Source organism: Muscardinus avellanarius (assembly GCF_963383645.1).
Source record: "Muscardinus avellanarius genome assembly, chromosome: 1".
Classification (NCBI taxonomy): domain Eukaryota; kingdom Metazoa; phylum Chordata; class Mammalia; order Rodentia; family Gliridae; genus Muscardinus; species Muscardinus avellanarius.
This window is the reverse complement of record NC_137786.1, coordinates 50786861-50810388: the sequence shown is the minus strand read 5'-3', so window position 1 is coordinate 50810388 and position 23528 is coordinate 50786861. Positions and strand designations below refer to the sequence as shown.

At 37.5% G+C, this 23528-nt stretch overlaps 1 protein-coding gene across 1 annotated transcript in view; it reads right to left on the bottom strand.

The window, feature by feature from the left end:
• The window catches only part of ZSWIM6 (zinc finger SWIM-type containing 6), a gene marked incomplete at both ends in the record, with an annotated part of 194481 nt that overhangs the window by 35636 nt on the left and 135317 nt on the right, over window positions 1-23528 (bottom strand). The window contains 2 exons of the mRNA XM_080703132.1: window positions 8375-8525; window positions 12494-12642. Coding sequence (XP_080559258.1) covers window positions 8375-8525; window positions 12494-12642 — 300 coding nt within the window. The remainder of the gene's footprint in view (window positions 1-8374; window positions 8526-12493; window positions 12643-23528) is intronic.

The window sequence follows — 23528 nt, the reverse complement described above, 5'->3', positions numbered from 1 at the left end:
GTTATTCTTTGCTACACCTCCAAGAAAAATGACTACTAAAAAGCCTCTTCAATCCAGTACTTGGGAAGCTGAGATAGGAAGATGCAGGTTTATGAACAGCCTCAGCAACTTAGTGAGACCCTGTTTCAAAATGAAGAAAAAAAAGGGCTGGGGGTAGATCTCAGAGGTAGAATGCCCCTGGGTTCAATACCTAGTACAAAAAAAAAAAAGCACCTATTTAAGATAGTAATTATAAAGCATCCCCTACCCCTTTTTGGCAGTACTGGGGATTAAACCAAGGTGCATTCTACCTCTGAGCTACATTCCCAGCCCTATTTTCTTTTGTATTCTTTATTTTCAAACAGGGTCTCACTAAGTTGCAGAGAGTCTCACTAAGTAGCTGAAACTGGCTGTGAACTTGTGACCCTCCTATCTCAGCCTTATAGTACTGGGATTAAAAAGTGTGCACTACCACACCCAGCTTCAAGAGTGCATTTTTAATCTCAGAATCCTCTAATTCAGAAAAATGTTCATGGAAAGCCTAACATATAACTTGGTAAAAGTCACACTGCCTTGATTGAATAGGACCTGCATCCTCTCTTTGTTACTCCCCCACCCAGGGGCTCTGATACTGTCTATTCTCAGCTCCATGAGTTCTCCTTCAACTTGAGCCCATTGAAGTGTTAAGTTACCAGCAATAACTCCTGCAGTGCTTGGTGCCAGCTCACACCATGAACAACTTTTACCTACACTCTGCTTGCCCTTTTTTTACTCTAGCTCCTGGCATCTCTAACTTCCTGAAAAGCCCTTGGGGATCCCAGATGCCCTAAAATGAGGCTTCTAAGAACTTGGTAATTTTTGTATGCTATCATTTCAGAATAAGAAATGGTGAAAAAATTTTCTCAAAACCTGTCTCTTTTCACGTTCACACTTCCTTTTCCTCTTCCTATTATAGTACTTTCTAGATCAACACTCCAGCAAGGAGACAATGGCCAGTCAGATTTCCTTTTGGTGGCAGATTCCTGAGGGAATGCACAATGCCAACTCTTAGGAAGTGTGTGTGTGTGTGTGTGTGTGTGTGTGTGTGTGCGCGCGAGAAATCATTATCCTTTCCCCCCTGAGCAATTTTGCCATCAATTATTAGGGCAGGGTATAGCATATACTAGTTCTGAGATTCCTATTAGCCACCAGTGTGAGTATTTACTATCAAAGGACTCATGTTATACACTGATAGAATAAACAAAGTACACTTCATACAAGTAATATTACCAGAACATTACATATATATGGCAATACTGAAGTGTACTACAGAGAGCCACAGCAAATCTCCATGGTCTATATTAGATAATAACATACATGGGATGATTTTCATGATGAATTATCTAAGTTAGCTAAATTTGTTATAAATTATCCCAGTGTGCCACTAAATAAATAATATCATTAAGAATCTCTTACTGGTTTGGTAATAGATCAAATAATCTGCTCTTTTCCATACTAGTATTGAATGGTTAATTAAACGGTAGAGGCTGCAGTCAAGAGAACTGTTGACAGTATTATGCACGAAGTATTTGTCTTAGGTTCACTCACTGTTCAGAAATACTCCATCTCTCTTCGCTGACTTCCGGCCCAAACTAGAAATTACCCTGCCTATGTAAAGAAGCTGAGAATAAACTCCTCATCCCACTCTCAGAATAGAAGGAAATTCAGAGGCCTCTCACTGAAGAATACAGAGCTCTTAGTTGTAAGAGACAGAAAGCAAGCAGACTGCACCAACAGAAAAAGAAATCAGGCCCCTGTAATGAGGAGCCAGCAGCAGTCAGGCATTGTGAGAGCAGCACTGAGGGAAGCAGCGCCTCCTGGGCAATACAATCAAGATAGCCTTTGCATTGAGAGTGAGCTCAGAATAATGCAGAAATGAGAGAGCCTGAGAAGGGAGGGCACACCTATTCCATAGCAAGACAGCCCATGTGCAGGAGCCCACACACCACATGGGATCTAAGCGGTGGCAACTTGGCCATCATTATTAGGGTAGGGTATAGGCCAGGACAAAGACAGTGAGCTCAAGATCTTCACCAGCTCTAAATGTGATTTTAAAAATTCACTGGGTCCATGTATCATGTAGTATCTGTATTTATGATAAGCTTAAGTATCCTATATAATCAGTACTCAATGGCATGTATCTGGCTATTCTCCATCAATGTGTTTGTTTTCTCAAAAAGTTTTAAGAGAGTTCCTGTAAACATGAGTGAGATGGGAAACTAAACTAGATTATGCAAGAGCAGCCATCAACATGGGTGGGCAGACAGGTCAGGCAGCTTTTGCAGGGCTACTGTCATTTAGGTGAGCTTACCTTTGCCTCTGCTCTGGGTATGAATACCACCTAACAAAGAGGCATCTTAGTCTTTTAAAGTAGATTGGTGTTGTCTACTTTCGTGGCTATTTTTTAAGTCTTTGATACCTGGGATCAAATTCCTGCTCTGTTAAAGCAAGTTCTCTAAGTCTCCTTTAACTTCAGTTTTTCTGCCTATAAAATTAGGAGTAATAATTCTACCTATCTTTTAGGTTTGTTTTAAAGATTAAATAAAATAATGCATGCAATAAGCTTAGCATAGGGCTGAAAAGCCAGTGTTGACAACTGCTTTATCACTAGTAGCTGGACTAGTAGCAAATCAGAAGTCTAGGTATAGTGATGCCCTTCTAGTCTCTCCTTTTCAAGTAACAAAAACAACAATGTTGGGTTCAATCTCTTACAGACGGTATCTTTTTATAGTGGATTTCAAGCCTGTATCCCTTTTCCCCTCTGAGCTCATCCCTTTTGTTCATGTCATTCCTTCTTTCTGGAGCATTAGTACTATTTCTTTCCTCTAATTCACCTCTATGAACATCTTGTAAATCCATGTTAAGTTCAGTCTGTTACAAGTCTTTGCACTAATTTGTAGTGAAATTACTCTATCAAGGTCTTCCCAGTGCATTATGACTATACTCATTTATCATTTCTCCTAATGCTTGTATCTCTCTACTCCCTCCTTACTACCCGTCTCATTACTAACACTAAAATCAGATACAGATTACATCTGTTTTTCTGGACATAGTAAGTAGTTAATACCTGCGAAGGCCACAAGAAGACATCTGGAAAGGAGAGTAAGAAGGCACCGGCAATCGTATATAGTGGTACAACTGTAGTCTCCTTGTGCCGGGGGGAATAAAAACTGGGAGAGGACAAGCAGTCTAATATGTGGTTCATTTGTCTATATTCTTCTGTGTCCAATACTGTACTGACATATTTTTGCTCTAAGGGGATTCGGTGAATTGCTGTTTTCTTCCATGGTACTAGCAAAGAGTTAACTGCTATATGGTAAACTACTTTGGGATACTTTCTGGTTCTCAAGAAGCAGTTACTCCTCAGACATCCACTAACCACCACTAACTTTAAAATGTGTCAAGCCTAAGTTTGAATTTGCCACAGAAGCTAAGGGGCTCAAAACCAAGATGGGGGGTAGGGTGTAATTAAGTTTACTATTTTCAGAGATGTAAAATGGCATTCCCCAGAAATCTTCCACAATTATCTCAATAGCAGAACCTTTAGGATATTATTTCTAGCTGTGCACAGCCCTCCCCTAAATTACTGAGGAGTATCATTTTAAACGTATGACTTAAGCATTGGTTTCTACCTTTTGAAGAATAATGTGGGAAGATGTGCAAGAATCACTTCTGGTGTCTGGGATGGTATATGGGACAGCATTCTGGGTCCATGAAACAATAATTTTTAGTGTTTTGCAATACATGTGGTCTCAATAGATAGGCTGTACACTCTACTGCTGAACATAGTGAGATTTACCCTGGTTACAAGTGCTCCAAACCTATGGCCAACTCAACCTAGCACCTTACCCTGAAGCAGGATAGTAGCTACTTAATGATAAGTGGCCAATCTATACTTGCAATGAAATTCAAACCAGAAAGAAATATCTAACTATGGCTAGGTCTGCTCACACAGAGCTAGGGTCCCAGATGAGAAGACGTGAAAAGAACTCTGACAGGCACCATCTAGTTCTTAAGAAGTAAGTGAGCAGAGCTCAGCACAGCAGGGCCCTTGTGTGGTAGCCCATCCTCTCCCCTAAGAAACGGGATTTACATTGTAGAAAGCAAAGCAAATGACTCAACTCAGAAAGTTAAGTGTTTTAAAACATGGGGAAACCATGTTATATAATACTTGAAAAATCAAAATTTGAAAAATTTTTCTGTGATAAAACTGTAATTAAAGCTTATTTAACTGTTTCTTCTAATGACATCCAGTTTAATTAGGTTTTAATAGACTGGCAGCCACAACCTATAGTTTTATGAAGCAAGGTAAAATTGCAGGCTAGGAAGATATTTAAGGAGAGAGTCCCATCAATACAGATGAGAAGTTACAATATATCCCCCACCCCTAAAGACCCCACTGTAATTAAGTTTGCTGAACACACAGCCATTAGGCCTAACAGTAGGTGTGCTTGCCACCAATCAGCACTGGGTTATTCTTTGAAATCCAAGAGTTATTTCTGGTATCTGCCCTCCAAAAAATATGCATGTCACTGAATAAAGACTGCAACTACAGAGGTATGTGTTCTGAAGCTTAGACTAAATGTGCAGACTCTGTACCATTATAATGTGGCCTTCTGTCTTAAGAGTATGATGCATATTTTCTTATAGCTGGTTATGATAGAATATTACTCATCTTGAGAACATTGCAGAATGTTTGGGAAAATGAATGTCATGTACAGAAAATAAAATTAATAGTAAAAAGACATGTACCAGATAGATGCATCTGCAAATAAGATGCATTAAACAGAATTTTAATAGTATGCACTGATATCTATTTCAGGCTACACTGTGAAAATTAAGGAGTAAATCACAAAAATTAACTCAGGCCCCATGAATATCATAGGCATTCATATTAGAAAAGAGGAATTGAGAATAATCAGCTCCTTTGTTAACTGGAGTACAGGGGAAGAAATAGGTCTGCGATTGCCACAAGTAAGCTTATGTATATTACCTGAAAGGGAAAAAAGCTAAAATGCATGTGTGTTTTTAAAACTAATTTTGAAACATCAACACTACTGAATTTTCATATATCATATGTATAATCAGAAAGTTACAAATCTTGGTGAGGGGGATATCTGGTCCTATAAAAAAGATTTAGTAATCTGGCTGACAATCTGATGGCTCCAAATCCCTCTGCCAAGAAGCAGTTACTTGGCAAAGACACTCTCGCTTGTACTTTCATCAGATGAAGGCTTTCATGCCAGAAATCTTTGTGAGTTTTATTTTTTGGGGGGGTGGAGGGGTTACTGTATTGGCCACTGCCAGAAATGGACTCATCGAATTTACCGGTGCTAAGGAGTTAAGCATCTGAGATTTAATTTAACAGTTTCAGCTTTATTAAGCTGTCACAGAGCGGCCCCACTTTGATAACAGTAGCTGCTCCAATTATGGCTTGGTTTAGGGTTGACAAGTATAATGATTCATTCGTGGCACATGAGAAGCAATAAAAGGTTGTTTTGCATTACAGCTTTAAAAATGTGGGCACTTTTTTCATTTAATTTGTCACTTAGCTTTTGCTAAGAGGACATTTAAATTGCAGTAAAAGGCAAATGGGGCTTTTAGTTTAAATGTAATCCCCATATTTAAATGATCTGTAATGGTGCAGTGTTGGAGTGGGAACACTATTGTCTCACAGTGGGTCCTGATGGTGACATGTGACATTTGTATTCAGGTCCTGTATTATCCATGTGGCTAAAGGGCTTCCAATTTCATTTCACAGCCAGAAGCCTGCAGAAAACACCAATTAACTTGCAGATCCCATTTGCCGACAAAACTCAGCCTCTTCTCAATGTCTGGCATCTGGCAGTGCTCAGCATTTAATTCCAAGGCAGAGCCTTGAAGCAATGTGAGCCCTGTGTAGGGGCACAAAGTCAAATTCCCCCATTTTATTAAGAAGCAAAAGCCTTTCCCTTTGTAGTCTAGAAGGAACTTTTAGTTAATTTTTTGGTAAATGAATATTAAGATGTGATAACTACTGTTACTCCTACATGGGATTCTTCACTGAACTTAGATCCCATTAAAATGGCAAGTGACCTCTGCTAGCTATCAGAGTACACAGGAGAATTTCCAGCAATACTGTAATAAATTTAAGGTGGAGTGAGGGATGTGTGAGGGGAAAACACACACACAAAAACCCCATGGGGTAAGAAATTGTGTTCTGCATCCTGGTCTGAAACTAAAGAATTGGTATAAAGACTGGTTCTTACTTAGAACTGAGTTTTAAAACCAATTTGGAGACAGGTGTGGTGGTGCCTGCCTGTAATCCCAGTTCTTGGGAGGCTAACAGGAGGATCGCAGGTTCAAGGCCAGACTCAGTGAGGCTTGCATCAACTTAGCAAGACTCTGCTTCCAAATAAAAAATAAAGCAGGGCTGGGTGTGTAGCTCAGAGGTAGAATTCCCCTGGGTTCAAGCAAAGCAACACAAACACACACACACACACACACACACACACACACGAAAAAAGAATAGTGTTGAGATTAGTCAGTCTTTGAAAGTCAAGGGTGTTGTGTTTTCTCTCATTTGTGGAAGTAGGAAACACAAGGAACTTTAATGAAAAGACAGGTCTGTAGAGTAGCTAGACAAGGTTAGGGTGAGCATTAGGGAGGGGAAAGTGAGGACTGGTGAAGGAAAACAGTTGAAACACTGCTTCAGCAACAGGTGAAGGTGTTATTACCAACTCTTGAGGAAGGGAGGTGGAGAACAGGGAGGGATGTGGAGAGAAGTATGCAAAGAGTTGTGTGCAAGTATGTTCTTAACACATTAAACACCTCACTAGGATGCATAATTGCAACGCAACAGTAAAATAAAAAAACTTAAACAACAATTTTTAAAAGTGAGATGTTGACAATGAATTAAATGTTACTGCTGCAAATTTTATTTGACTACATCACTTGTACTTTTTGTGGTAACCAAAATATTCAGGTTTTCTTTCTAATTGGTTACTTATAATTTTTTGCATTTTTTAAGTAGCAAAGATTTCTAAGTTTTACCCATGATCCCCTTCATGATCGTTTAATTCTAGTCCTTTTTACCTTTATAATCTTACTAGTCAAGTTCAACATGTGATTCTAAAACCAAAGAGGGTTTGCTCAGAAAAGCAAATTATTTGGTATTCTATAAAAATATTGGTTAAACAATGTATTATCCTGATGTTCTCTACCACATGGTACTCCCAAACATTCCCACCCATGGAAATGATGTGCTGTAATTACAGACTGATACAAATTCTGAGTTAGGGAATACTACCATTATTGGAGGAGATCTAAGGATAGTACCAAGATTAAGTCACTGAAAGATACTTTTTTAAATGCTAAGAGGAAAACATTAACAAATGTCTAATGTTTGGCAAGTGGCAGATATTCATGAATTAAGAACCAAGACTTTCTGTCCACAGCCCAGCTTGCCAAGCTCCTGAACACACATCCCACTAACAGGAAAAGGGAAACGCTGATGTCAAATTCTATACTGATTGTCTCTTCTACCCTAGGTTTTGCAATGTCTCCTAACCTTTCTTGACTTTAGTTTCTTCATCTGTGAGACAGCTCATCTCAAAAGTCCCTTCCAAGTACGATCACACAGTACCTTCAAAGACTAACGCTTCTCTTGGTCTAGACTTGGGATCAACAAGTATGATGTGGTCCATTATTAAACAAGAATTTCATTGTGAATATAAATAGAGCCTGCACTTCCCTCTCATTAAATTAAAAGAGTAATCATATATTTCTCAAAATTTTCATTCTTCACTTACAAACTTTATAATAGAAAGATAACAAACATGTCAATCTCTAGCCATGAGCATTGAGCAACAAGACTCATCCCAACAAAATTCAGAGTATCCACTTCATGAACATCACTAGAGGAGTTCTCGTCTTTAAAACAGCTTGCAATACTTATAATAACTTTAACCCACCAGAGATTTGGGAAACAATAAATTTTAGAGTTTATTTACCTAAATCTCTAACAGATAAAATGAGTATCAATTCAAATGTGGGGAAGGGAAAGATAGACTCCAAATCTTAACTGAGTTGGTTACAATATTAATTTAGAAACAAATAAGTAACCAGCTCTATAATAGAAAAAAACTATTTTAAAATAATGTTACTTTTTCCCAAAAATATTTGAAAGCAGAGTCCTGTGCTTACTTTCATTAGAACTAGGCATTTCCCCCCCAAAACTCTGCCAAGGCTGTTCTAGTCAGTGTATTGGCAACAAGTTTACATATGAGCAGTTCTCTTCAGCAATGACCTTAAAACATTCAACTATGGTGTTTATCCATTTGCTACCCCATGGTAATATGTCAGGAAACACATTTACCCAGCTCATCCCAGAGCTGCCTGTATTTGTCAGTCATTGCAGTGCCTTGTTGCCTCCAAAGTGACAATCGAGGGTCAGCCATGAATTGCTCTGTTATCAAGGTGAGCATGCGGGCCCCATTGGAGTCCCTCATCTTCAACATCTCCCGCACCTAGTGGGAAAACAGACCATTAGAAAAATAGCAAAATAAAACAAAAAATAGCAACATATGAAAAAAACATTTTTTCTGTGTGGAAAGCCTGCTTAAGCAAAAATACATACATACATACATACATACATACATACACACACACACACACACAAACACGGCTCTCTATCCTAAATTGCAATTAAATCTGAGAAATTACCAAAAATAACTTTACATTATGTTTTGGAAACCACATGAGGAAAAGAAATTTCCTTAACTTCTAATTCCAAAAATTTTTGGTTAAGTTTTCTATATCAGATTAAGGTAAGTTATTAAACCCTGTTTGAAATATCTGATAGAAGCATTTCTTTGAGGTCTCCTTCAAAGTATCTCTTATCTAAACCAAGTACACTTTGTATTCAAAATTATACTTTGATAAAATAGGTGACTAGATATTTCATGTTGTGACAAAGCACAGGAGTGAAAACTAGCACCAGAAACAGCTATTTGATCCTCCTAACTAATTTACCAAAACAGGTTTTAGCAAGGTACTGCTGCCCACCGAAAGAAGATGCTATAACTTTGCTAGCTTCAAACAGTTGTCGTCTTTCTGATTTTCAACTGACTGTACTTAGCACCAGAGTAGCTGAGACTAAAGCACAGTTCATTGAGATTTTTTTTTTTTCAGTACTGGGGATGGAACCCAGGGGGATTCTACCTCTGAGCTACACCCCCAGCCCTATTTTTTTTTTAAATTCTTTATTTCGAAACAGGGTCTCACTGAGTAACAGAGGGCCTCACAATCCTCCTATCTTAGCCTCTCAAATGCTGGAATTACAAGCATGAGCCACCACACCTGCATCACTGAGAAATCTTTAAGAATCTTCAGAGATGACCTGATAATATTATGGTTTTACTGAGACATAATTGGCAAATTATACAGTTCACCAGTTTAAGCTGCACAATTCAGTAGTTTTCACTGTGTTCACAAAAGTACAGGAGCACACAAAGATCTCTCAAGAATCCACAAGGGATTTGTTAGGGAACCTTCAGAACATATCAAACCCTGAGGATGCTCAAGTTTCTTATACAAATGGCACAGTATTTGCATATAACCTATGTGCATCTTCCTGTGTACTTTAAACCATCTCCTGTTTGTTGAAAATACCTACTATAATATAGATGCTTTTTCAGTAATTGTTACACTGTATTGTTTACAGAATAATGACCAGAAAAATGTCTGTACATGGCCAATACAGATGTGACATCATGAGCCAGCCTCATAGGCCTGGCTATTTTTTCAGTTCATGGCTGTTTGGATCTGCCAATGTAAAACTTGTGGATATAAAGGACTGTGTACATTGCATTCACTCAGATAGGAATGTTTCTGCAATGATAAGAGAAAATGGACAGAAATGTAGGTTCAAGAGTGCTTGCTCTATATGAGTGATCCATGAAGCAGAAAAATAACCACTGACCTAATAAATTAATGACCTCTCAAAACAGACCCTGAGCTCTGCCCATTTCTCTTGTGCTCCACTTCCCAAATAAAAAGAGAAAAGAAACACAAGAGCAAGCCTCTACAGGAAACCTTAAATGAATCTATCCACTCCCAAAAATGTGTACTGCTACGTATTTAACAAATAAAAATCCCAACTGAACACAAGTTGTTCTTATAGGAAATTGGCCATAAGCAATAGGTGGGAAGAATTCTTTGGTCAAGATATTTTTCTATGTGAAAGGTAGGTAAAGGAGAAAATGGAAGATCTGCAATAAAGCAGCCCAAATCTAGATCAACAGATCCTGCTTCAGGCCCGGACTGACAAGTGCTGGGTCTTCACTGCCTGCTTTAGAATCTGAGCCTTGTAAAGAACTTAATGGCAGCTGGGGTTCCAGGAGGGTTAGTTCAGTAATTCTAAGAACTGTATTCCCAATACAAGGCAGTACCAAAAAAAAAAAAAAAAAAAAAAAAAAAAAAAATCACTAGCAGGTCAAGCCTAAGAGGAAGAAAAGGAGTTGCCATTTACTAGCTATTGTGCTAAAGAGTTTTATTTATACTTATTACTTACCATTCAATCTTCAAAAACCATGTAAGGAAAGCCAGAATGGCGGGGGGGTGGGGGGGGTGGGGGGGGAGGCACCAAGCACAGTCTAAATGAATGCCATTTTCAATATGTTCCACATAAAAATAAAATTTAAAAAAATAAAAAAATAAATTCTGAAGTGTTATAAATTAATGTGTTTAATGCTATGTAAATCTTTTTTTAAAAAAAGAAAGCCAGAATAGAAACCTCATTTTATAAACTAAACTAAGCCTCAGAGAACTAATCAAAACCCAGATCTATCCCAAATAGAAAATAGTTGTGTCATTTTCAAACTTAAATATTGCTATTACTTTTCATGGCACGCGCACACACACGCCAAAGACATATTATTAGATTACAGGGACAAAAATAACTACTTCAGTCTAACAATATATTTTACACTGTCTGCCCTTGGCCACAGTATACTTTGCTGACATAAAAACATTATCAAATACTCTACTTCTAAGTTTATGTTAAAATACATTTTACCAATGGATTTTATTTAATCCTTATTTTATTGATAAATGTCTAACATATTACTCAGTTGGCAATATTAATGAAATAAATGCTTTACTATCAAGTATATAAGCCAGAGTGCAGTATTAATCAAACTCAAGTAAATTTGTAGCCTAAAGGTAATAAATTTTCAGACTGTTGATTCTGAAGCATTTCGTAAGTTTAAAGTGCCCATGAATTATCAAAGAATGATTAAATCATATTAATAGTAGTCTTAGGGTTAAATTTATTTCATTGGAAACTAGTTCTTGAAAAACTGGCAATCTACATATGGCCTATAGAATAAATTTTATTAACAGAATACACTATTTTCCGGCCTTGCCCAATAAGAGAGTTCACACTAATTCTGAACTTTAAAAAGAAGTTATTAGTCCTCCTAAAACAAGTTTTAATACACTGACCATAGTGATGGGTATATCCACAATGCGCATACATTTATATATATATATATATATCAATTTAGTATTATTTAAAAAGCATTGTACCTGGTAATTAAGAGCTTTTATGGTACTAAACATTCTTCAAAAAGCAACAGACACAGCTGCTGCTCACAAGGAACTCATGATCAAAATCAATTTTTGATAGACAAAATGAATGCTAGACACCATCATTTAACACCACTATCACAATAACTTCGGGAGATATGTCACTATTAGTCACCTGTATAAATGAGGAAACTGACTTAAATAATTTACCAAGGTCCATACGCTTAGTAAGAGTAGAACTTTAAGTCTCTATCTATATCTCTAAAACCCATGCTTAAAATTAGCCTAAAGAGCCGGGCGTGGTGGCGCATGCTTGTAATCCCTGGGCTTGGGAGGTGGAGATAGGAGGATCACCTCCCTGGCTTGAGAGACCCTATTTCCAAATAAAATATAAAATAGGTCTGGGAGTGTAGCCCGGAGCCCTGAGGTAGAAGGGTTCCACCCCCAGTACCACCACCACCACACACACACACACACACACACACACACACACACACACAAATTAGCCTAAAGATGCTGAAGTTGTTAAACTAAATATATAAGGCATATTTTATGAACAATATTTAAAGTTATGCTCCATTTGGGAAAATTAAGTAGAAAAATAAAGACTTGAAAAGGAGACATGTTAGATAACATTAAGCTATTTATTTTGTTTTTACTATTGATGTGAATTTCTAAAATTGTACAAATTATCATTTTCCTAACAGGAGCTGAGAGACAAAAATATCCCACATCTTATCTAAGATCACAAACTAGGCAAATTAAAGCTTGCAACATAACACAAATTTTTCTAATTGATTAACTTAGACCTTATTATTTTGAAAACATTATTATTGTACACATGATCTTACACAGTCCATATATATGTATATACTTAAAATATTTCTTTAAAAATAAACAATCATACCTTTGCAAAGAGCAAATTAAGCTGCTTCCCTGATCCGTGGTACCCGCCTTGGGAAAGGAACAGTTTAACCTGTTCTTGAACCTGCTCTTCATCTAAGTGCCAGCAGTTCTCGTCATCTATACTAGCACCTGCTGTTGGATCAGGAGCACCTAGGAACAGAAAGAAAGAAATAACACACGTGCTAGATTAAAATCCTGTACTCAAAGAATTTGATAACAAACTTGAAAATAATCAAGATTCTCTATTTTTACCTAGAAAATTTAAATCCAGTCTCACTTATACATACAAATTTATGACTGAAAATAAACCCCCAAAACACTCTTTTTTCCAAGACTTCCCTGATCTGTGCTAAGCCAAATGCAGATTACTTTAGAACTGTAATATTTCCATGTTTTAAGATCAGCTTTCCTTGTCTGTAGAGCTAAGTTTACAGGTTTTCTAAAGAATTAGAATGTCATAAAAATGTCTTATGTAAAACATGCTAGAACAATGTTTTTGAAAAACGTAAGAAAAATATGAAACAAGTAAACTCAGTAGAGTATTTCACTCTTTATGATGTTAATTCAAGAGGCCTTCACCACTATCTGCTACTGCATAAACTACATGCTGACTTAAGTCTTTAGTTGCAGAAAACTGAAGATTAAAAGGGAAATCGAGCCACAAGGGAACAGGCAGTGCAGCTGTTGTACTAACCCACGTTGTAGTATCATCTTGCCAAACTGCGTAAATATTTTATTGCTGAAGTACGCACAAAAGATAACAACGATGTAATAAACCCTGTGTGTGCAGACTACCTCAGAAATCCAAAAGTTATCCGTATGTACAGGTAAAAATTAAGCTTGGTTATTTGTCCATAAAATAAAAAGGTATTTTATTTTATATTTATTTATTTATTTATTTATTTATTTATTTATTTATTTATTTGGTGGTACTGGGGTTCCTGGAAGCCCTTCTACCTTCAGGCTACACTCCCAGACCTATTTATACTTTTTTTTTTTTTTTTAATTTGGAAACAGGGTCTCTTAAGTCAGCGCGGCTGGCTTCGAACCTGTGCAATCCTCCTGTCCCCACCTCCCAAGCGCGGGGATTACAAGCGTGCGCCACCACAGCCAGCTTAAAAAAAGGTATTTTATTTTAAGACCTAAGACACATAAGAAATAGAAGAAAATCCTTTCACTTCTAGTATTTGATCTCTCTATTGACCCTTACAAAACTACATTTGTAGGTGTGGTTTTATTACATGACTTTTCATGTCTTTTAATAATCTAATGCAAACTCAAAAGTCCTAGTAAAAAATCACTAACATCTGCTTAGAATAAGGGTCTATGAGACCCTAGTAGAGCCAGTAGGTCATAAACTCCTTCCCTCCTCAGAGAGTGTGCGCCCACCCCCTTGTTCACTCACTCCGCCAGTCAGCATGTTTACTGAGTACCTGAATTGATGCCAGCCTGCTGGGCTGGGGAAAGAATGGTATACAAAATAGAATTCCTATTCTCACCATATTTACAATCTAGTTCACAGACTTTTAAACATTTTTTACCAAGACCCACAATAAAAAATACATTTTTGAGTCAGGCGTGGTGGCACACGCTTGTAATACCAGCATTCAGGAGGCTGAGACCAGAGGATCGTGGTTCGTGGACAGCCTCAGCTTAGTGAGGCCTTTGGCAACTCAGTGAGGCCCGTTTTCAATATAAAAGAATAAAAAATAGGGCTGAGTGTGTAGCTCAGAGGTAGAATGCTCCTGGGTTCCATTCCCAGGACTGTATTAAAAAAATATACATTTTATAACATGTCTGATACATTCATGTGTTTGTGTGCTCCCATGATTACAGCTATCTATTAATATGAAGAAAAAGTTTGATAAGAAAAAATAGAAATACTCTTACTATAAAGAGGTCTGATATTTTCTATTCGATCGCATTTTTTAAATGGCTGTCATAATGGTTTGTTTGTTTGTTTGTTTGTTTGTTTGTTTTTTGGTGGTACTGGGGTTCCTGGAAACCCTTCTACCTCCAGGCTACACTCCCAGACCTATTTTTATACTTTTTTATTTGGAAACAGAGTCTCATAAGCCAGCGCAGCTGACTTCGAACCTGCACAATCCTCCCGTCTCGGCCTCCCAAGTGTGGGGATTACAGGCGTGTGCCACCACACCCGGCTGTCATAATCTTTTAAGCTGATTTCATAACCTACCATCAGATGCAACCCACTATTTGATAAGCACTGTCTTTAATATGAGAGATAAATATCAATCTGATTAGCAGATATATAAATGTATAATAATAAATGGTAGTAACTTCTCAAAGGAAGGGAGTGGGTCTGGGAGACTGTCAGAGAGCTCTGAATTGGTCTTGGGTTGCTAGGGTAAGAAAACCTTGAGGAAATGGCTGCAATCCACCTTAGGTAGGTAGAAGCTAATTAGGGGTTAACTAGAGGTGGGAAAAGGAGGGTCTGAATGTGAGACTAAGAAAAGAACTTGGGCAGAGGCCTTAGGTGGGAAGGAACGTGGTACATGGAGGAAATAAAAGTCTGGGCAACCCAGGAGTAGAGGACGAGGGGAAGGGCAATACAAAACAATCCTGGAGAACAAGCAGAGCTGACTCTGAGGGCCTTCCTGGCCAAGAGCCTAGATTCTAGTCCTGAGGATAATGAATGGAAACTTATATAAGATTAACTGAAGTGAAAGAATGTAATAGCCTATAGATGGTAAAGATGTTTTGTCCTGAGACATATTTCCTCATCCTACCGTGAAATATTAACTATGTAACCATAAAAACAAATAAAGAGATTCTCTCTGCACTACAATGGAAAGGTGTTCAAGATAATATTGCTTAGTGAAAAATATTAAAGGGAAAGAACATATACACAGTATACCACCTTTCATGTAGATAAGTTTTGAGAAAGAACTCATGCATTAGTACTTTCTCAGATATGCATAAAATATCCTGATAGGATATTTAAAATAAGTAATCTAATTAATGGGAGGAGATTTTTCAGTGGTTATCTTTTCATACTTTAAAAATTCTGGAACCATGTGAAATATATTTATGTCCCTAAAAAATATCACCTTATCTGAAATATGGAAAATAAACTGGGGAGCAAAATTATGTAAGAGGAGAACAGTGAGGCTGCTATTTTGATAGTTTGCACACAGGATAATGACAGTAACTTGAAAAACATCAATAACAACAGAAAAGGAGAATCCAACAAGAACTTAGGGCGAAATGCAACAAGGCAGTGGAGTGGGTACATGAGGCAGGGAGATCAAGGAGTTTCTGGATTAAATAACTACACGGAATACTGGATGATTCACTGACACAGAGACTGCCAAAAAAGGACCCAGCTAGTGGGGAAGGGAAGCAGGGCTCAGGTCATGAGTTCAGTCTTAGGCCTGAAATACCTTTAAGTAGTTCAGTTTTAGAATTTGAAATGCCTTTGAGACAGTTAAGAGGAGGGGAAAGGATTTCCAGCAGAGAGCTGGATATACTAGGGAGGCACTACAGGTTTAAAAAAGCATCTAAGAGCAAGCCCTAAGGAAGGCTGACATTTAAAGGCTGGGTAAAAAGGTGAACAAGGAAGGCAATGGGAATGAGTGGCCTCTTAGGAAAAGCTGGAGAGACTGGCTCTTGCAGAAGTAAGGAGGAAAAAATTGTTTCAGGTAGGAACCAGGCAAGCAGGCAGATTTTAAGCTCCGTAAGAAACAGGGATTTTACCGGCCCAGTTCATCATGGCTTCCTACCACTATAAAGTATAAGATAATCAAAAATCAAGAGGAGAAAAAGGCAGAGGGAAAGCCACGCGTGGTGATGCACCCTGAAAATCCCCAGTGCTTGGGACGCTGAGACAGGAAGATAGCAGGTTCTTGATCAGCCTCAGCTACATAGTAAGGCCCTCCAAAACTTAGGGAGACCCTGTTTCAAAATGAAGAATAAAGAATAGGACTGGGGGTGTAACTTGGAGGTAGAATGCCCCTGGGTTCAATACCCAGTACTGGGAAAAGAAAAAATAAAAAAAGGCAGAGGGAGAAAAGCATGTAAATACCCTTCCCCCCAGGAAAGCATTTTTATGTTAAAGGTTAAGAAACACTACACTGTAAAGCATCCTCACATACAGGATCTTCGTTATCGTGTTTTCTCCTCACAATGTCCCTGGAGGACCACAGATTATAATCCCTATTCCACGGAAGGAGAAACAGGTCTGAGAGGTTGTGACTCGTCCACAGCCAGGCTGCTAAATTTAGTCTCTGGCTCTCTCCCTGAATAAATAACATATACCACAACTCCGTGCTAAAACAGCCCTGAGGACATCAAGACAGGGCTTTCAACCTTCAGTCAAGGATAAATTTAAGAAAAGTTACTGGGATGCTTGTTGGCATGATCCTCTCTTACAAGAAGCTTTAAGCACAAAAGTTGTGGGCAAAGTTTACTACTAGGTCTACAAATGTATTCCCAAAGCATTCAGAGCCCCTAATTTACCCATGTCTTCATTCTAGGGGCACCCTCACACATAGCCCCTCAGTACAAAGACAGCTAAAGATTGTTTACCTAAATGTACCGAAACAACTAAACTAAAGGGTCTCAGCTTTTGTTTTTTAAGCTCTTCTCAATATGTTGCTAAAATTCCCCATAAGCATGTGACACAGCCCTTCTATCCTCTTCTTAGGGAAAACAGACTTGCTTCTGGCCATCCATTTCCATTGATGGGTCTGATTAACTGAACTAAATAAATCCAATTTCTATCCTCACAATGGTTATTTTCCCAGAACTTTAATGATTGTTTTAACCGTTCTTTGTTTGATTTCCCACTGCAACAGAGTTTTGGAGCTTTGCCCCAGACCTGCCTGGACAGGGGCTGAAGGTACTTGGCTGCTTGGGCCAGAATCATGTGAGACCTGGAGCTTCAGATAGCCACAAAAATATCAAACATTTTAAGGACATCTAAATCTGAACTGAAGAAAACCCTAGTCTTCTACTAATGGACTGAACTGGGAGAGTGGTCTACATTCAGATACCTTCTTGAGAGTACTGGGGGAAAGGATAAGGCAAAAGAGAAGCAACTGTCACATAAATAAAACTGCATTGCAAATACACATGAGCTGAAAGGATGTGCAGGACTTCTAAGATTAGTTTTAGCCACAGCACAGAAAAAACTATGCATACTCTGTTTAATTACTTAGCTCTTCAGGCCCCCATTTCTTCAACTCTAAAATATTATAATGCAGGAACTAAAAAATTAACAGCAATGAAAATTAGAAATCTGCTCGTTCAATGTAGAAAACTTCCTTAGTTATAAGAATACAAGAAAACTAATAGGTAAGTAAATTATAAGTTTATCCTATATACATCTCAACATCTTAAGAGTAAAACATATAGTACATGCTATAGATCAGGGGATTAAATATCTGTAACAATATCTGTAACAATCTTACTGAAAGCATAAATTCATGTATTCGATTTTAATGCTGAGGTTAAACTATTTAAATCCTATTAGATCTGGATTATCCGCATTTGAGTATTGCCTAAATCGTATATAAAATATAAGATTTGCAAAATTTATTTCTACTTTTCAGTGGCTATCTATTATCAAAGACAACTCTCAGAATTTAACTTTGAAAAGGGATTGCAAAGAGAAACATTAATTCATGTATTTATACATTTGCTATTAGAGATCCCCCAAGTTGGGCAGGAACCACAATCTCAATGTATGTAAATTAAAATGGTCCATTTACAGTGTTTGAAAACATATCATATTTTACCCTTATTTATAATTACAAATACTTTAATATTTACAGCTGTGTAATTAATCTTTGTGGCCATTTTATTACTGAGGCTAATTCTTCACTTTCAAGCCTTTAGGGAAAGTTAAATTATCTGTTTAGAAAGAAAATATAAAAAAGTTTAATTGTTTCCCATTCCCAGACAGGGGTTTGTGAGTCTGATCTGCTGCCTATATTGGTAACAAGACACCTCAGGAGGAGAGCAAAGGAGAAATCATGGACAAGAACCACTATCTAAGTTTTTGACATCCCTTGTCTACTGCTTGAATTTGATCTGACTTAATTTTTATTTATTCCAGCCTCAAAACCCCCTTATCCCAATAGTTTCCCCAATCAAAAGCTCATCAAAATTCCCAAGCTACATTGTGGAAAACAGAAGCCTAGGCATGGCTTCAGACCTACTGGGTCAGAATCTTTTCTGGGAATAAAAACTGGGGAAGAGGAAAGAGAAGACGTCTATATTTGAGGGGAATGTTAAGTGTGGTGGCACATTCTGAACCTTAATAAATGAAAAATAAGCTGGTTGTGGTGGCACATGCCTGTAATCCCAGTACTGGATACAGACACAGGAGGATAGCAGGCTCGAGACCCATCTCAGAAACTTAGTGGAACCCTCATTTCAAAACAAAATAATAAAATAGTGCTGTGAGTGTGGCTTAGAGGTAGAATGCTCTTGGGTTCTACCTCTATCTCCAGTACTACATACACACAAATAATAACTATGATAATAAAAACTATTCAGAGTCTGTAGGCACCATACAGACATCTCTCCAGAGTAATGAATTTAAGACATATGTAATGAGACAAGAGTCTCATACCATTTTTAAGCATTGAACAACACCAAGTTTTCTGCACATTTTAAGACTGAACTGTGAAGACATGTTCATAATGGCTTATGCTATGTTTGATCCATGTGGTTACCCATGGCTTTGGTTCTAATGTGAGGAGAGAGAAATCTTTCTCTTCCTCTGCTGGAGAACAACTTCAAATATTAAAAAGTTAAAGGCTTTAGTTTACACAGTTAACATCTTCTTCCTTACTGTGACCTAATAATTCCCTTACTATAATTGTCCAAATAATACTTTTAGGCACTTATACTTAGCAATGGTTTTGCTTTTTGTTGAAATTGTCAAATTCAGCCTATTTAGGCAGAATGCAGGTAGCAGATGTCTACATTGCAGAGGTAATTAATTCGGTCTCTTTTGGGGGACCTATAGAAGAATGCTGTCTCCTACAGTTTTAGTGCATGCTGCTAAGCTAAAAACATTAAGTCTGTGGCTTACAAAGGCATCGTACACCTGTCTTACAAGCTGAGGGCAAAATCCTAACAACCATTGGCATAGGAGGAAAAAGCAAGACAGCAAACTTCAGTGATTCAGACTCAAACACAAGTCTTTAGAGGAGGAAAACTAGAAGGCTGTGAAAAAATAACGTGCACTAAATAAACACTCTCTTTATAATAAATTTATCTTTATTAAATGCTTATTTCAAGGTAACTAATGCCTTCATTTCCACTTACAATTTTGTTTTGTTGAAATAGCCAGATTCTTTGTCACCTTCTATCCTCTATGAACAGCCCATCTGCCATAATAGTGTGGTGTCCTCTCCAGAAGCTGGTAGAGGACAACCTGCGTCCGTACCTGTGGGGGCTAACGGCAGAGGAAGCCCTGGCATGAACTGGGTTCTGCTCCCCAACAAGCCACCTTCCTTTCAGCTGAAAGCCAAGCAGTGCAGCCATCAGCATATCTCTCAGGGAACTCAGATGTGTCAGGATTTATGGCCCCTCCTCTATTATTTTCCTCTCTTCTGACTTTATTACTTGTCCCTTATTATCATTTATTTCATTAGTTCCATAGCATACTTATTCATGTACAGAAATAATAATGTATCTATTTAATAAAAAAGTAAGAAAATATTTGTACATTCTCTAAAATTCACTTAAAACAGAATATAAACAAAGTATATTTAAGGTAAGTCATTTTCTGTTATTTATGTAATATACATGTCAACAATTATTTGGGACACAAATATAAGTAACAAAATACAAAATTCTCAGAAAGTTTTATTTTTTAAATTTCTAAATATTCAGATTTACTAAAAAGACATTTACTATGTTTGCAGGCTTTAATAATAGTTTGCTCAGGTTACTTTAAAAAAACATTTTAGGCCAGGCGTGGTGGCACACACTTGTAATCCCTGAGCTTGGGAGGCTGAGACAGGAGGATCGCACAGGTTCGAAGCCAGACTTAGCTACTTAGTGAGGCTCTCAGCAATTTAGTGAGACCCTGTTTCTAAATAAAATATGAAATAGGTCTGGTCATATAGCCCAGAGGTAGAAAGCCTCTCCAGTGCCACAAAAAAAAAAAAAAAAAAAAAAAAAAAAAAAACTGGTTCACAAATATAGTCCTCAACTATTTACTAAGGCCCTTAAGGATTCATGTCAACTGCCATACTACCATGGTGGTGATGATACCAGCTAGTATTTGCTCCTTTATCCCTCCTGACCATATGAAATATACACTTTATTTATTTTATTTATTTATTTATTTATTTATTTATTTATTTATTTATTTTGGTGGTACTGGGGATGGAACCCTTCTACCTCCAGGCTACACTCCCAGACCTATTTCTTATATTTTATTTGGAAACAGGGTCTGTTAAGCCAGCGAGGCTGGTTTTGAACCTGCGAGATCCTCCTGTCTCCGCCTCCCAAGCATGTGGATTATAAGTGTGTGCCACCACGCCCGGCTGGCTACACTTTATTTTCAACATTTTACAAATAAGAAAAGTGAAGCCTAAAGAGATTCAGTTACTTGGCTTCAGGAACAAAGCTTGAAAGCAAAATTGCCAGTATCCTAACTAACCCTAACTTCAAAGTTGAAACTCTTAAACATTGGACAGTCTTTACAGTGAGAGGGATAAAAAAAAATCCATTTGTGGGGAGCCAGGAATAAGTTCATCTATCCAGCATGGAGAAATCTATGGGTCTGTTAATGGAGAGAGGGATGGATAAGGAAACTCATCACGATTGGTAGCAATTCTTCGGAAATTAGGATGGTTGGGGTGGAGTCAGAAATGGCTACAGAGTTTGAGAGGGCAAGATCTGGATGTAAAAAAAGAGGATGAAGGGTGTTGGGCTACAAGTAACTTGCCTGTGTTACCTCGGCAAGTTCCTCATGAGCTAGTTAGAGATTGTGATCCTCCAAATTAAGAAACGAAAGTTTTAAGATTACTTCTGCTGTAAGTGAAATGCAAAAACTTCATGTAAAGGAAAAATAAAAAGTAGTTATAACCTACACAGATTCCATCAATGCTTCTAAAAAATTAAAAATATATTTAAATCATACTACAGAATCATCAAGCTTTAGTTGCAAATTAAGGGTAAAATTGGTAATTTTGGGGGGAAATTGGCAGGAATTATAATATTCAAAATGCATACACTATTTGTTCTGTCATTTTTATTACTGACACTAAATTATTTTTTAAAATGCACAAATTCACAAACACACAAATAAACCATAATGGCCATAACAGCACTGTGTATAATAGGGGAAAAATGAAAAGAACTTCCTCAATGTCATTCTGTAGAATAATAGTTAAATATACCCATACTATGGAATACCAAACAGCAGTTAAAACAGTAATATATCTATCTGTACTAAAAAAAGATATTTATTTTATATTTATAGAAAAAAGCAAGCTGAAAATGAAAACTTTTGTGATTCGTATTTTTAAATTATGTGCGTGTGTGTGTGTGTGTGTGTGTGTGTGTGTGTGTGTGTGCATGTCTGTGCATGGTGTGTTCAAGAAAAAAAATGTCACAGAGAATATAAACCATTCTGTCAGCAGTGGTTGCCTTGTTGGAATAAGGGTGCTGCTGGAGACAAAGGGAGCTGCTGAAGGGGGGAGCCAACAAGGGCTTGCCTTTTATCTTCATTTTATCTATTACCTTGCCTTTTTACTCCTATCATACTACTATAAACTGTTCCAACATACATTCTTAAATTTTTGCACTGTAACATGATATAGTTAAAACAGCTATAATTTTCTCCTACAGAATATATTTACTAATGATATTGACCACCAGATCATACCTTTGTTTTACACCAACTGTCAACACCAGAATGCTCTACAATAAAAAGGATATGCTAGCAATAACCAAATTATCTCCCTAGGAAACTTGCAAAAACTGGTTACTAATGCAAGCCCAATTACAATGAATACAGCCATCCACTGGGAAATAAAAGAAAGAGAGATGTGACTCGAGGCTGCATCAGATGACTCCAACTGTCACTCTCTGGCAGATCTGGAACATGTATATGTATAGGTCCTTAAAGAATAAATCTCCACGTTCCTACTAGGAACATGAGTAAAAAATGATAGTGTTACTTTGCATTTAACAAACACTCTGTTTATTGCATTTTAAATAGTGTGCTTAGGGAGGTTACCTAGATCCAAGGTCATAGTATCACCCCTAGTGGGGCTTATGATCAAATTAAAATTAAGATATATGCAATAAAGTAGGGAATTCTGAACAGATTTGCTTGTCCTGTTTCCTAGAATCTTGGAAAGCCTAAACAAATATATAAGATGGCTGGGACATAGAGACATTTGGAGACTAAGTTAAGTAGGATAGGCAGCAGGCACAAATGGATTCATGGTCTTGGTTTTGGAAAATCCATGTTCAAAATTGAAATGGAAGAACAACACACAATTATATGCCTGGGTGAAACAATAAGAGGTTTTCCTTTGCAGTATGGATTCTAGGTGTCTTCTATGTCTCTGCAAATATACCATCACCAAAGACAAAAAGTCAAGTTTGAAGAGATCTTAGATATCATATATCAATTTTCATCGGACTTGTAAATACATCCCCTTTACGTCTGGCTGACTGAGATGGTATTTTGGGTACATGTCTAGGAAGTAAGGGATGGATCTGGCCCACATCTAGAATTGGCTCAGGCCCTGGGAGTGGAAGGCTCACTAAAATGCCTCTTGTTTTCCTCTGTTCCAAGTCAAGGTCAATACCACAGTTTCCCCTCTGCCTGTCCTTTTCCCCTCTGTCTACCCAGTACAAACTGGCCCACAGGAAGGTCAGTAAAAGAAAAGGCACAAGAAATTTAAGTAGAAGAGGAAAAATGTATATAGATATATATCTATTGCTGTTCCATGTATTCAAAAGTAAATCCCCCCACAGAAAGATAATTAAAATGTCATGTGTGTGTGTGTGTGTGTGTGTGTGTGTGTGTGTGTGTG